This window comes from Mixophyes fleayi, chromosome 1 (genome assembly GCF_038048845.1).
Source record: "Mixophyes fleayi isolate aMixFle1 chromosome 1, aMixFle1.hap1, whole genome shotgun sequence".
In the NCBI taxonomy this organism is placed as follows: domain Eukaryota; kingdom Metazoa; phylum Chordata; class Amphibia; order Anura; family Limnodynastidae; genus Mixophyes; species Mixophyes fleayi.
In genome coordinates, this window is record NC_134402.1 from 93,772,806 (window position 1) to 93,786,620 (window position 13,815).

General features: G+C 36.4%; 1 protein-coding gene across 2 annotated transcripts in view; it reads left to right on the forward strand.

Annotated features, from left to right (window-relative positions):
* FSTL5 (follistatin like 5) overlaps positions 1-13,815 on the forward strand; it is a 497,380-nt gene that overhangs the window by 466,790 nt on the left and 16,775 nt on the right. For both annotated transcript variants that reach the window (XM_075198057.1, XM_075198064.1), the window contains one exon: positions 53-160. In XM_075198057.1, the coding sequence (XP_075054158.1) occupies positions 53-160 (108 nt within the window). The remainder of the gene's footprint in view (positions 1-52; positions 161-13,815) is intronic.

A 13,815-nucleotide genomic window follows, 5' to 3' on the forward strand; every position in this document is an offset into this window, starting at 1 on the left:
AATCTGTAGTTTCTATTCTATCTTTACAATCATTCATTTATATTCTTTTTAGGCAGTCAACACTGATCCTATCCCTGTGAAACTACATTATGATAAGTCCCATGATCAAGTTTGGGTACTTAGCTGGGGTAACATGGAAAAAACATCTTCAACTCTACAGGTATGTATATAATATTTTCCTTCTGATGTAAAAATTATGCCATTGATGAGCATCCATAGAACGTTATATAGACTATTTTTGGCATATGATAAAGAATTAAAATAAAGAATTCTTAAAAAATATATGTTTTGTTCCTAAAAAATGTAAGATTTCTGGAGGCCATATCTCCAGAAGGATATAAATTAGAGACTGTACAAAGAAGGGCAACTAAAATGGTGCATGGCCTACAGCACAAAACTAAAAGATCTTAATATGTATAGTTTGGAGCAGAGAAGGGAACAGGGGGAAACTTTCAAATATATCAAGGGTTTTAACAAGGTGCAGGAGGGAAACATTCTTCAAAGGAAGAGAAGTATTAGAACATGAGGACTGAAACCGGAGGTAAGTAAGTTCAGAGGAAATTTGAGGAAATACTGCTTCTCAGAAAGGATAGTGGATAAGTGGAATAGCCTCCCATCAGAGGTGGTTGAGGCTAATACAATTTAAACATGCTTGGGATAGACATAAGGATATCCTTACAAACATTAAAGGATCAAATAAGGTTTGAGGGTACCATAGGTTAAAAATTGGGCAGACTAGATGTGCCAAGCGGTTCTTATCTGCCGTCATTTGTTTTTGTGTTACATCAAGAAAATATTACAAAACAGACATAACCAGAAACCAAACTTACAGTATAACCTAAATAACAACTAAACAGCATTGGTCAAGGGATTAGGAGAAATATAAAAAATGGTGCAAGTGATGCAATGCAGAGCTTATGAAAGGTAGCCTGTAAGATTCATAACCTTATCAAAATCAAAAAAGTTCCATAAATCAGTTATAAATGCTAAAGTTCAGCAAGTGAGTACATGTAATAAAATCTTTTAACAGGTTTCTCTTGCATGGACAGCTGATTAAAATAAAATGTAGATGAAATATGACATTTGCCATCCAGCAAAATGAACTGAACTATGTTTATTTTCTGATCCAGGTAGTCACATAGATAACCAAAAAAACATATGACTCAATGTAACTGTTAAGCTGGGTACACACTACAGAAATTTCAACCAACTTTTTATGCCGAGCGATTTTACATGCGATCGATGTTCTGATCGCTCGGTCCATGGACTGCATACACACTAGCCTTGTTTAGGACGATAAAGGGAAGAGGGAATGTCCCTTTAGCGACTTTTTACAGCCATGTTGTCGTGAGCAATGACTGTAATTACATACTCACTGTTGTGGATCGGTTGGAAGTTTATACACACTACACAGCGGAAACTAGATTGGAACGAAAATATTAAACGGTACGACCAACCAAATGAGGCGACAATCATCCATTTGGGCAGACTTTCGACCATCGTGTCACTGCACACACTGACCCGACTTCTGAACGAGCGGTCGTATGTCGGCTGATTTAGCCGATTATTGGATGAAAACTGTGTAGTGTGTACCCAGCTTTAGCCTGAGTAACAAGACTTGGTTGACAAGTGTCAATAAATCCTAAGTTTACCTAAGACAAAGGTTTGAGGATGATTAAAATTATGAGCATAGATTTTCTGGGGCAAACTGTGCATGATGGAGATCAAACTGAACCGCTTCCATCATGGTCCTATTTTCGGTACTATCCTATTCTGTAGTCATTCACAAGCCATATTCCCATTATGTTCCCAGTTAAAAACTTACAATTGTGTAGCTTTAAATGAGGAATATAAAGTAAAGTAATAGGTATTTTATGCAAAAAATATCATTCTTTGTCAAAAAGCATGGTGGAAGGTCCACAAAACTACACTACATTTAATAAAGTATATATTTGAGATATCTAAATATCTTTATGAAAGAAGTTAGATATGTTTTGTTAGCATGGCTAAGAAATTAGTCATCTTGAAACTATTTTTGGTTTACTGATCATTTCATGGGGCATAGTTAACCCATTAATTAACCACACAAGCAGATGCTGTCTTGAAGAATGGGCTTAATGATTATTTTCAATTATTCATCATCATCAACATTTATTTATATAGCGCCAGCAAATTCTGTAGCGCTTTACAATTGGGAATAAACAGTAATAAAACGATACTGGGTAATACATAGAGACATAGAGGTAAGAGGGCCTTGCTCGCAAGCTTACAATCTATGGGACAATGGGAGTTTGATACACAAGGGTAAGTGCTACATGATATTGCATATTTTTCAGCTAGAATTCAAAGGTAAAAAGTATTGAGTGGGCTGTATGATCAGTTACACAGCAATGTTGGTCAGAGGCTTGTTGTCTTGTGTTAGCTGTGCAGAGGGTTGTAATAGGGTAACCTAGGGAGATTAAGATGGTGGCTGAGGAATATCATAAGCTTATCTGAAGTGGTGGGTTTTTAGAGAACGCTTGAAGGCTTGAAGAATAGAGGAAAGTCTTATTGTGGAGGGGAGGGAATTCCGCAAAGCCCTGAAAATAGTCCTGTACCCAGGATTGGGAGGATGTGATGAGAGTGTAAGATAGACACAGATCTTGTGCAGAATGGAGGTGTCAAGTTGGGAGATATTTTGAGACAAATGAGGAGATGTATGTCTGTGCAATTTTGTTGATGGCCTTGTATGTTAGTAGAAGAATTTTATATTGAATTTGTTGAAAAACAGGCAACCAATGTAGAGACGGACAGAGTGGCTCAGCAGAGGAAGAACAATTTGCAAGGAAAATCAATCTAGCTGCTGCATGCAAAATAGATTGTAGGGGTTGGAGTCTGATTTTGAGAAGACCAGTAAGGAGGGAATTGCAGTAGCCAATGTGGGAGATGATGAATGCATGAATTAAAGTTTTGGCAGTGTCTTGTGTGAGATATGTGTGTATTCTGGAAATGTTTTTTAGATGTATGTAATGTGAATTAAATATAGGGTGGATGTGGGGAACAAAGGATAGCTGTGAGTCAAGGATTACACCTAGGCAATGAACTTGCGGGGTGGGATTTATAGTCATGTTATCAACAGAAATAGAAATATCAGGCAGGAAGCTTCTGTTTTTGGGTGGGCATATTGTTAATTCTGTTTTTGAAAGATTGAGTTTGAGTTGGCGAGAGGACATTCAAGATCAAATGGCAGAAAGATAGTCAGTAACGTGAGACTACACAGATGGTGAGAGATCAGGGGAGGATAGATACATTTGTGTATCATCCGCATAGAAGTGATTCTGAAATCCAAAGGAGTGTATTAGTTTTCCAAGAGAAGCCGTGTAGAATAGCACTAGAGCTAGGACTGAGTCTTGTGGTACTCCAACTGATAAAGGAAAAGGAGCGGAGGTGGATCTAGAGAAATTAACACTGAAAGAGAGATTAGATAGGTAAAATGAGAACCAGGATAGGACAGTGCCTTCAAGATCTAGGGATTGTAGCTTTTGTATGAGAAGAGAGTGGTCAACAGTGTCAAAAGCAGCAGAGAGATCCAGGAGAATTACAAGAGAGTAATGGCCTTTAGTTTTTGCTATTATCAAATCATTGGTATAATTTTATAACTGTATACTTGCCAAGTAACACAGAGTTACAAAAAAATAATAGCTGGGCTGATCAGCTTAGTGCTCGTTTATCTTTCTAATAAGTTAATTATAAATGAATGTCCCAATTAAGATTCATTATTCAAAATATCAATCAATTTCACCCTTTTCTTATTTAATCATATTTAGAAGTCTTGATAATCATCAAGCAACATCAAACTTCCTTTATCCCCCATCCTCTCACCTTTTTATTCTCTCTGCACCTTCTCACTCTTATATCTCCCCCTCACATCTTTCTCAACACATTCACCACTTTTATCCTTCTTCTTCTTACCTCAAAAAGTAAAATAAAAGGTTCAATTCTGTGCCATTTGTTATTTACGTGTCTGTCAAAATTGTTCAAATTCTTTGTTCCCAAGAACATTCAGTGTCATCTATTCTTGTTAATTTTACTACACTCTTATTTATTTCCTGTTTGATTCTGTTTGCAGTGTCACATTGTATTATGTTGACCCTTCACAATAACAATGGAAATAGTAGCATAGTTGAGAAAACAGACACAGTAGCAGACAATATAGTTCAAAATTATTACGAAAATAGTTATCTTTAAAGTGCCCTCTTACTAAAAGGTTAAGAGGGGCATATGCATTGTACCATATTACGAAAAAAAATTGCTGTCTACCAGACATCGATTTGCGGTATACTGTACTACAATTTGATGCATTGAAAAACACCATTTATTAAGTTACATTGCCCAGCAATTATGTGTATTAATATTATGCAGCCCAAACTTGAGGAAAATTTAGATCCCAAACTGAATTTTACTACACTGATACCATAGCAAAACTCCCACGCTGCATGTGTCCCCACTATAGTGCTACTAGCCCCGGGCTGGCAAAATCTGGCATTGGTAAATGGAGGGGGACCGCAAACTTTTTGTAATAAGATACATGCAGCTTTGAAAACTGAGTAAACTATGGGACACAATTTACCCTTATGTGGTAAGCATAAATTGCGTCCAACTCTACAGACGGTCCAAAGTGTGCATTTAATAGGGCAAACTTAAAGTATTATGAAAGTGATGGTGGACCGGTGATATATTTAAGGTTTGTCTCTGCTTCTCTGTCTCTTTACTCTCCGAGTTGAACATTCCATTTTCCCCTCACTGTCACTGACTCCTCCCCTCACAGTCTCTTGACAGTTAGCTGTAGGCTTGTTCAGCCCCTCCTCTTTAGTCTCTCCACGTGTGGTGAAGCCTGCTGGAAGATGTAGTTTTGAAGTGTTGCCAACACCGCACTTAATGTTGAAAGCTTACTACTTTTTTATTAACGTAATTTCAGTGGAAGCTTTCAATAGTCAACATAACTACACAGAGTTTACAAATAATTATTATTATTATTATTATTATTATTATCATTATTATTATTATTTTTATTATTACTATTATTATTATTATTATTATTATTATTATTATTATTATTATAAATGCACCTGACAATGATAGAAGATTGTCCAAATGTCAGATTATTTTATAACTAGACTTTTTGAGTAGGAAAGGAAAGCTACAGAGAGAGGGAACTTTCCTATTCATTTCAATGCACACATTAATTTCCACAGGGTGTAAACACCATTAAAATTAATGTACACATTGAATTGGATGAGAAAAGCTTTGAGATTTGCAAACATCGCTAGTGAAATTACCTTTTTAAATTAATGGAAATCACTAAAAAATCCCTGCTTCATAGATTAGAGTTGGGACAAAGAAATTCCCTTTTTTGGTAGCGATGTCTAGCTATTTTAATTGAATTGAAAAATATTTGAAAAATCAACCTTTAGAAGATATCCCCCTGTTTGTTTTTAAAAGTCAACTACATTTTTGTTGTTTGAAAGTTGCCTATATTATAATAATAATAATAATAATAATAATAATAATAATAATAGCAATAATTAACAATAATAACTAACTTATTGGTTATTATTTATTAGTCTCCAAACATTATCTGTATTTGTAAGATAGTCATTAAAATAATTTAGACTTTATCTTTATATAAAGATATCCTATAGTAATTTAATTATATTAGATTTAACTGAAGATAGTGTTCATAGCATTGCCAAATTAAAAACTTGTGAATTACTGTAAATAATAATAATTCTGCAAGCAACTTTGCCTTTTTTTAGAGGGTTTGAGGGGGCTTCTGACAAAAAAATAAGCATTTTCACCTATAATTTGAATATTTTGCCCTGTGATCAACTACTTAAGAATTATTTGATGGCCCAATTGTTATACTCATAAATGTAAGTCATTTGTAATTATACTTTCTCACGGCAACCTGAAATAATTTCTGAACATTTTAAAAGAATTGTTTCTTTCATGTTCTGGGAAAGACTAGTAAATTTCAAGCATTCCATTTATTTTCTTAAACCCCCCCAAATATTTATTTTTCTTAATTAAAATGTTACTGAAACCTCAACTTTATGATACGCAGACATTGCATATGCACAGTTTATTGCACTACTATTTATATAAAATGCTTCATATAATGAGGAGTCAAACATCTGGGGCATATTATGTCAAGTAGCACAAATTTTCCTAGTAGCAGATTATTGTAGTTCAGTTTAAAAGGGTTTTTCCTTCTATTTTTTTTTTACAAATTTTGAAAAACAATGCGGTTGTTCATGAGATATGCCTGAAAAAGCACTTATTGACTAGTGCAATGTTTAGTATAGAATACACAGGTAGAATGTGAACTATTAAAAAAAAAAGTGCCTGGAAGAGTGTGTTTGTATCACAAGGAAGCACCCTGCTGGAGACATCTATAAGCTATAGCCAGATATATACATTTTGTACAGAATTGACATAACTGGAACATGCTTGCTTCTGAAAAGCCACATGACATTCAGAATGACAGTGTGTGGCTGAGCACCTTTGAGCATGGGATGACTATCATATTATAGTACTCCTGCCTCATCATCTTAATCCTGAAACGACTACAATTACTAGCACTTATTTGTAATTTCAGATGTACTTTGTTTTCACATATTCTAGAACCTGACATATTTGTTATGATTTGAAAATGGGGACGATAGAGTTTCACAAGTGTCAATATCTTCTGAACTGCCAACAAGGGGCTAACCAGTTCATAATTACATGTGTTTGACTCTTACCTACAAAACCACTGCTTTGGCTTAAGCAAAGTTTGTCACATTTTCTGGTGGGTTCTTTCCTTTTCTTAAAGCAAGTCATCATTTTCTATCAATTAAGCCAACACAATAATCATGTGGGGGCTTACTAATACAATAAAGGCTTCAATTAGAAGAGATGGATAGACAGACTAGTAATAGGGACAAAGATGCTGAAAAAAATAGAGATTTTTGTGTTCCACTCATTGAGTTGGAAAAAATATCTATATATATATATATATATATATATATATATATATATAGTTGATATGTCTATGTATTGCTTTGCTATTTATATGCTTAAAGAGCAAATGGCAATAATGGCAAGTGCAGAAAATAATTGTGATTTTAGACCAGTCAGTGCATTGTACAAAAAAAACAAAACACCATTATAGATGGAAATGTATTGACTAGATACTTGTACATATAAATAGCTAATTGTGCTAATAACATCTGGAGGAATAATTTGTTTTTTAAGGTTGTCTGTGCTCTGTAAAAAATACACCCAACAAACAATTTATTGCCTGGGTATTTCAACACCTTTATAGATAATGACGTACATAAACAATGTTTTGTTTACAGTATACAGTTTATTTCAATTATGAATTAAATAAAAAAGGGTATGATATGTATCCATGTGTTATTTGTATAATGAAAAAAACCTATAGAATCCTGGTTGATTCTAATAGAATGCAATTTAAACCATGCAATGTTGCAGCATTCAGAAGTGAAGATAAAGGTTAGAATAGTCAAAAGCTTGGACACTGATAAGTCACAGCTCATGTCACAAGACACAATCACAAATAGTAGCATTCACATAGATTTTCCCCAAGAACAGGCCAGGGTGTAAATTTACCAAGCTGCAGTTGGAAAAAGTGGAGATGTTGCCTATAGCAAACAATCAGATTCCAGCTGTCAATTTGTAGAATGTACTAAATAAATGATAACAAGAATCTTATTGGTTGCTATAGGCAACATCTCCACATTTTCAAACCAGCTGCTTGATAAATTTACCCCAGATCTTTTTACTAGGCTATAAACAGGTGACATTTCTTGATTCTTCCTGATTGTACTTTTTACAATCTATGCATTGCATTTGTACTTGCAACTGTATTTAAAATATTTTTTTAATTTCCAGTTTTGTCATTGTGCTTTTATTTATGACTACTTTTATCCACTACACAAGCTTCAATGCTTATCTGAGCTCAATAAACCTTACTTTTCTAAAACTATTTCTTTTTGTAGCTCCCTTACAAAAAAATTATTGAAACTACAGCTATACTATCTGTACTGCTAACGTAAAGCAGAACCTTTCTTCTTTAGTCTGTACTTTTACCAATTCCAAAAATTTGTTTTTCCTTTAATATAGATAAAAACTATCTTACCTCTTCATTGTTAAAATAACCCATGAGGGGGCAATGTTTTCATTTGCTGTCATTTTAATTTGTAGTATTTTACATTCTGGTAGAAAAGATTAAGCTAGGTGGCTTCTAATAAACTCCAATCAGTACCTTACTGGTGTCTATTAATCCATGTTTAGCTACCCGTAAGGAACATTGTTATAATCTTCATAGAAGTCCTTCCTTTGGGCAAGTCTTGAACAAGCTTTTATCTTTAGACATACTATTCCCTTTCTTATTATTCCTAAACATGCTACATCCATCCAAATTCACTGCCCAGTAATGCTTATCATCCAGTTGTTATGCTATAATCATCATCATCAGCTATTTATATAGGTCCACTAATTCCACAGTGATGTACAGAGAACTCACTCACATCAGTGTCTGCTCCATTGGAGCTTACAGTCTAAATTTAATAAAATTCATACACACAGGGCCGCCGAGAGGGGGGGGGAGCGGGTACATTTTACCCGGGCCCGGGCTTGCCAGGGGGCCCGGGACGGGCCCTCGCTTTTAATTTTTTTATTTTAGTTCATTATTTTTTCACCTTACGTTTTTTTTTATTTGTTTATTTTTTTTTTTCGCGGGGTGTGGGGGGGGGGGGGTCGGTCCATCAAAGATCGTTGGTGGGGGGAGCTGGCACAAAAAAAAAAAAGAAAAAAAAGAAACAATACTCACGTGATCGGCGCCGCGGTCCTCCTTCCTCTCTTCTCCATTCACACTGACCGCCGGGCGTGACGTCATCAAGTCACGCCCGTCAGTCAGTGAGGAGCGCCGCAGCCAGGACACAGCATGAAGAAAGCAGCATGAAGAGAAGACAGAAGAGAAGAGAAGAAAAGAAAGAAGCTGACAAAAGGTAAGGAAAGATACGGAGAGGCAAGGGGAGGAAAACAGAAGGGGACAGTACTATAAAGAAGAGGGAGTAAAAAAATGGGGGACAGAGCCTGACAGTAAAAGAAAAAAGGGGACAGAGCCTGACAGTAAAAGAAAAAAGGGGACAGAGCCTGACAGTAAAAGAAAAAAGGGGACAGAGCCTGACAGTAAAAGAAGAAAAGGGGACAGAGCCTGACAGTAAAAGAAAAAAAAGGGGACAGAGCCTGACAGTAAAAGAAGAAAAGGGGACAGAGCCTGACAGTAAAAGAAGAAAAGGGGACAGAGCCTGACAGTAAAAGAAAAAAAGGGGACAGAGCCTGACAGTAAAAGAAAAAAAGGGGACAGAGCCTGACAGTAAAAGAAAAAAAGGGGACAGAGCCTGACAGTAAAAGAAAAAAAGGGGACAGAGCCTGACAGTAAAAGAAAAAAAGGGGACAGAGCCTGACAGTAAAAGAAGAAAAGGGGACAGAGCCTGACAGTAAAAGAAAAAAAAAAGGGGACAGAGCCTGACAGTAAAAGAAGAAAAGGGGACAGAGCCTGCCAGTAAAAGAAAAAAAAGGGGACAGAGCCTGACAGTAAAAGAAGAAAAGGGGACAGAGCCTGACAGTAAAAGAAAAAAGGGGACAGAGCCTGACAGTAAAACAAGAAAAGGGGACAGAGCCTGACAGTAAAAGAAAAAAAGGGGACAGAGCCTGACAGTAAAAGAAAAAAAAGGGGACAGAGCCAGACAGTAAAAGAAAAAAAGGGGACAGAGCCTGACAGTAAAAGAAAAAAAGGGGACAGAGCCTGACAGTAAAAGAAAAAAAGGGGACAGAGCCTGACAGTAAAAGAAAAAAAGGGGACAGAGCCTGACAGTAAAAGAAAAAAAGGGGACAGAGCCTGACAGTAAAAGAAAAAAGGGGACAGAGCCTGACAGTAAAAGAAAAAAGGGGACAGAGCCTGACAGTAAAAGAAAAAAAGGGGACAGAGCCTGACAGTAAAAGAAAATAGGGGAGAGACGCACAAAGTAAAAAAGAAGGGGGGAAAGCAGCATGGAGGGCGCAGTGTGAGCATAAGGGGGCACAGTGTAGTTGTGATGAAGGGGCACAGTAATGTGTGAGTAATGGAACAGGGGGCTTGTTGCAATGTAGTGTGTGAGGTAGGTGGTGGCTAATTAATGGGCACTATTTTGTTTGTAGGGTTATGGTGAGGCAATTTAATAGTGGGGACTATTAATTTAAGATGGGGTGGTTTGAGGGCTATTGAATATGGGGGTGAGTTTGGGAAGAATGAGGTCTATTTATTAAATGTGACTAAGAGTTATTTAATGGCAGTGATGGTTGCGGGAAATAGGTATTGCTGTTTGCAGGAAGGAAATAGGTTTATTTATTAAATGTGAATAGTATTATTTTAATGTTGGGGCTGGAGGAAGGTCTAATTATTAATCGTGGGTGCTATTGATTTAACGCCGGGGCTGGCTGTAATTTTCTAAATGTAGCCATTTTTTTTTTCCAAATAGGTCCTTCAACATTCCAGGATCCGGACAAGCCGCAACTAAAGAAAGCAGCAGTCACAGGTGGTGAAAGTGAGAAGAACAGGTAGGAGAGAACAGCAGAGTGTGTGAAATGTTGTGATTCTAGTAGGGACAATGGAGTATTGTGCCCAATGTAAGGTGCGGGCAAAGACTGAACTCTTTCTGTACACACTGCATTCTTTGTATACTACACTGTGGTGCTAGATGTCTTAAAAGTCAGGAGTGCTGGGACATATGTGACGCTCTGGTGAATTCAGGACCTAGTGATTTTGATGTGCTAGCCACGCCCCAACGGCGCATTGCCACGCCCCCAAATGTATAACCACACCCCCGTAATTTTTTGCGCCCAGTTAGGCTAGCCACGCCCCAACGGCGCATTGCCACGCCCCTGAATGTATGACCACACCCACAAAATTTTTGGGGGCTTACTCGACTATGAGGGGGGGCCCCATGAATTTGTTGTACCCGGGCCCTGAATTCCTCTTGGCAGCCCTGCATACACACACACACACACACACACACACAAAGATGGAAAGAGACTAAGGACAATTTAATAGCAGCCAATTAACCTGCTAGTATGTTTTTGGAGTGTGGGAGGAAACCGGAGCACCTGGAGAAAACCCAAGCAAACACGGGGAGAGCATACAAATTGCACACAGATAAGGCCATCGAACTCATAACCTCAGTGCTGTGAGGCAGAGGTGCTATCCACTAAGCTACTGTGCTGCCCATGGTAGCTTAATAGTTTCTATTCCAACATCATTAATACAAATAGTTTTATATTTTATCAAAACATTTATGGAAAATTATATATTAACAATATACTGGAAAATCAATACAAGAAGTGACAATAAATGTTCAGTAAACATAAAAAATATTTAAATATGTTTATCCTAAACTCCCTTTCCAAAAAAGTCACCTCTCAACCCTACAAACAAGGCTATGGTGTGCTTCAATCAAAGGCACTTCTGGAGATACCTAGTTTCTCCTGTTACATATTGCTTCAAATTTAGCACAGATGCATGATCTAATTTTGGCACATCTGTCAGCCTTTGCTAACTGCCCTCTTATGGCCTGAAGAACAGAGGAAAGTTGTAGGGAATGAACAATCACCACTAGAGCAAGCCTATCAGCGAGTCCTGAGGTGATTTGAAAATAGCTTCATGGTTTGTTAAGTATAGTTTGACTACGACTGAGCGAAGCATGGAGAAGGCTGTGAGAGAGTGAGGGAAGAAACTAAAAGGCCTATTAATTACATGGAGAAACCCCTTTTATCTGGCAAAAAATAAGGGCTTATCCTTATTTTCCATTACCTCCCTTGCTGGGTCTGTGTGGTGAAAGCTTCCCCTGTGTGGCAAAAAACTATTAAGCATGCACAGCAGCAGGACAAGTACTGCTTCTCTCCTCCTAATGCTACTGCCACACTCATAGCTGGAGTTCAATAGCTGAGTATTAAGACTCTTCTTACTGCTGCCAGACAGTTCGTCAGAAACCAAGTATCACTCAGCTTTCCTGGTAAAATTTCAATTGTAAATTGAGATTAGAGTAGATTTTCTAATAAGCAGCAAGAGAAAATCTTTCACATTGCCTTCTGATGCTAAGTAAACCTCAAAATATCTGCAGTAGAGCTTTTGATTAAAGTCCTGCACAGACATGTTATAAAGTACAAATGTTGTCTATTGCAAATTGATATTCAACAATATTCTCCATATGGCTCAGTAGATTTGGTAGTGGGAATGCAAATTCATACCAATTTCATGTAACAACCTTTTTTTTACATGGAATCTGTCTATTTCATGCTTTACCATACAAACAGTTCAGGTATTTCATAAACTCAATACTTTGTCTTTGCATTTTCCTGTAACCTGTATCACACATTTGGGACTCCCCAGGTGATAATTTGCATGGCTTAGTTCTTGGGCATATAGGGCACTAACACTTTCTTTTTTAAATTCTGTTAGGATTTAGGGTCTCTGGAGATAGTGTGCTGCTTCTTCGGCAGGCAATTCTTCTATGGACCATGATACACATAGCGTTGGATGGTAAATAGGGCTTGATTAAGGGTCAGGCTATCCAAAGCTAATACGCTCCTAGCGCCCACTCACAAACCTGTCCTTAATTTAAAATCCGGTTTTCTTTATGTTACCAATCTGTTAATGGGTGCTGTTATGTTAAAATTTTCGTACTGCTGTATATTTTATTTTAAATTTTGTTTTAATCTATGCAAATGCACATAGGAATATATATATATATATATATATATATATATATATATATATATTTAAATATATATACTTTTCATTGTCCTAGTATCTGTATGTTATTTTTCTCTAAGTATAAAATGTTAAAAAAACACATGATTTTTTTAAAGAAAAGCAGTGAGTGCACTAAGAGCTGACATTACATTTTATGAAAGGTGCCTATATCACTGTGACGATCATCTCAAGGTAGCACGGTTTAATTAAAATGATCATATCCTGGGCTTTTTCATATCACTATTTAAATTAACTGCCTATATGCTGTATAGATCAAAGGTTAGCTAGTGAAAAATATTTATGCTAGGGTGGAAATAATGAAATTAAGAAAAAGTAAAAGATGGGCTTCACTTTCATTTAAAATGCAAACTTTATTATCAGATAAAACAAGGAACAATTAAAATGTGATTTACAATACATTTAAATATTATTATAGCTGTAAATATTATTAAGTGAAGGGATGAAGGATGTGCTTGTGGAGACCAAAGAACCCTCCTATATAATTTTAATAAATTAAGAAATTAGTCTTTTATTATTGTTCCGTGAGAGTTGTATATATTTGGAAGTGTGGCTGTATATCGTGGTATGTCATACCGCCACTTCTACTACTGTGTCTCATTGTACAACTATAATATTCCACTCACGTACATTCCCATTACAATTTTCACACTGCCACTTATAAAGTTCTGCTTCGACCACTGTATGTCGATATATATTAGAGATGAGCTGTTTGTATTCTGAAAAATCCGAGGGATCCAAGAAACCCCCCAAAAAGCTAAGTATTCTAAACTTTTTTGTATTTTTAAATATTTGACAATTTTAAAATGTCATTCAGTGTCATCTATATTTAAAAAAGGGTGTTTGCGTGTGAGGGTTAGCGCAGCTGCAAACCCTAAAATACTCTATATATTCAAATTTTTTCTATTTTTCAAAACTTCTTAATTTTTGAAAGGGTCTTTCAGTGACATCTATATTTG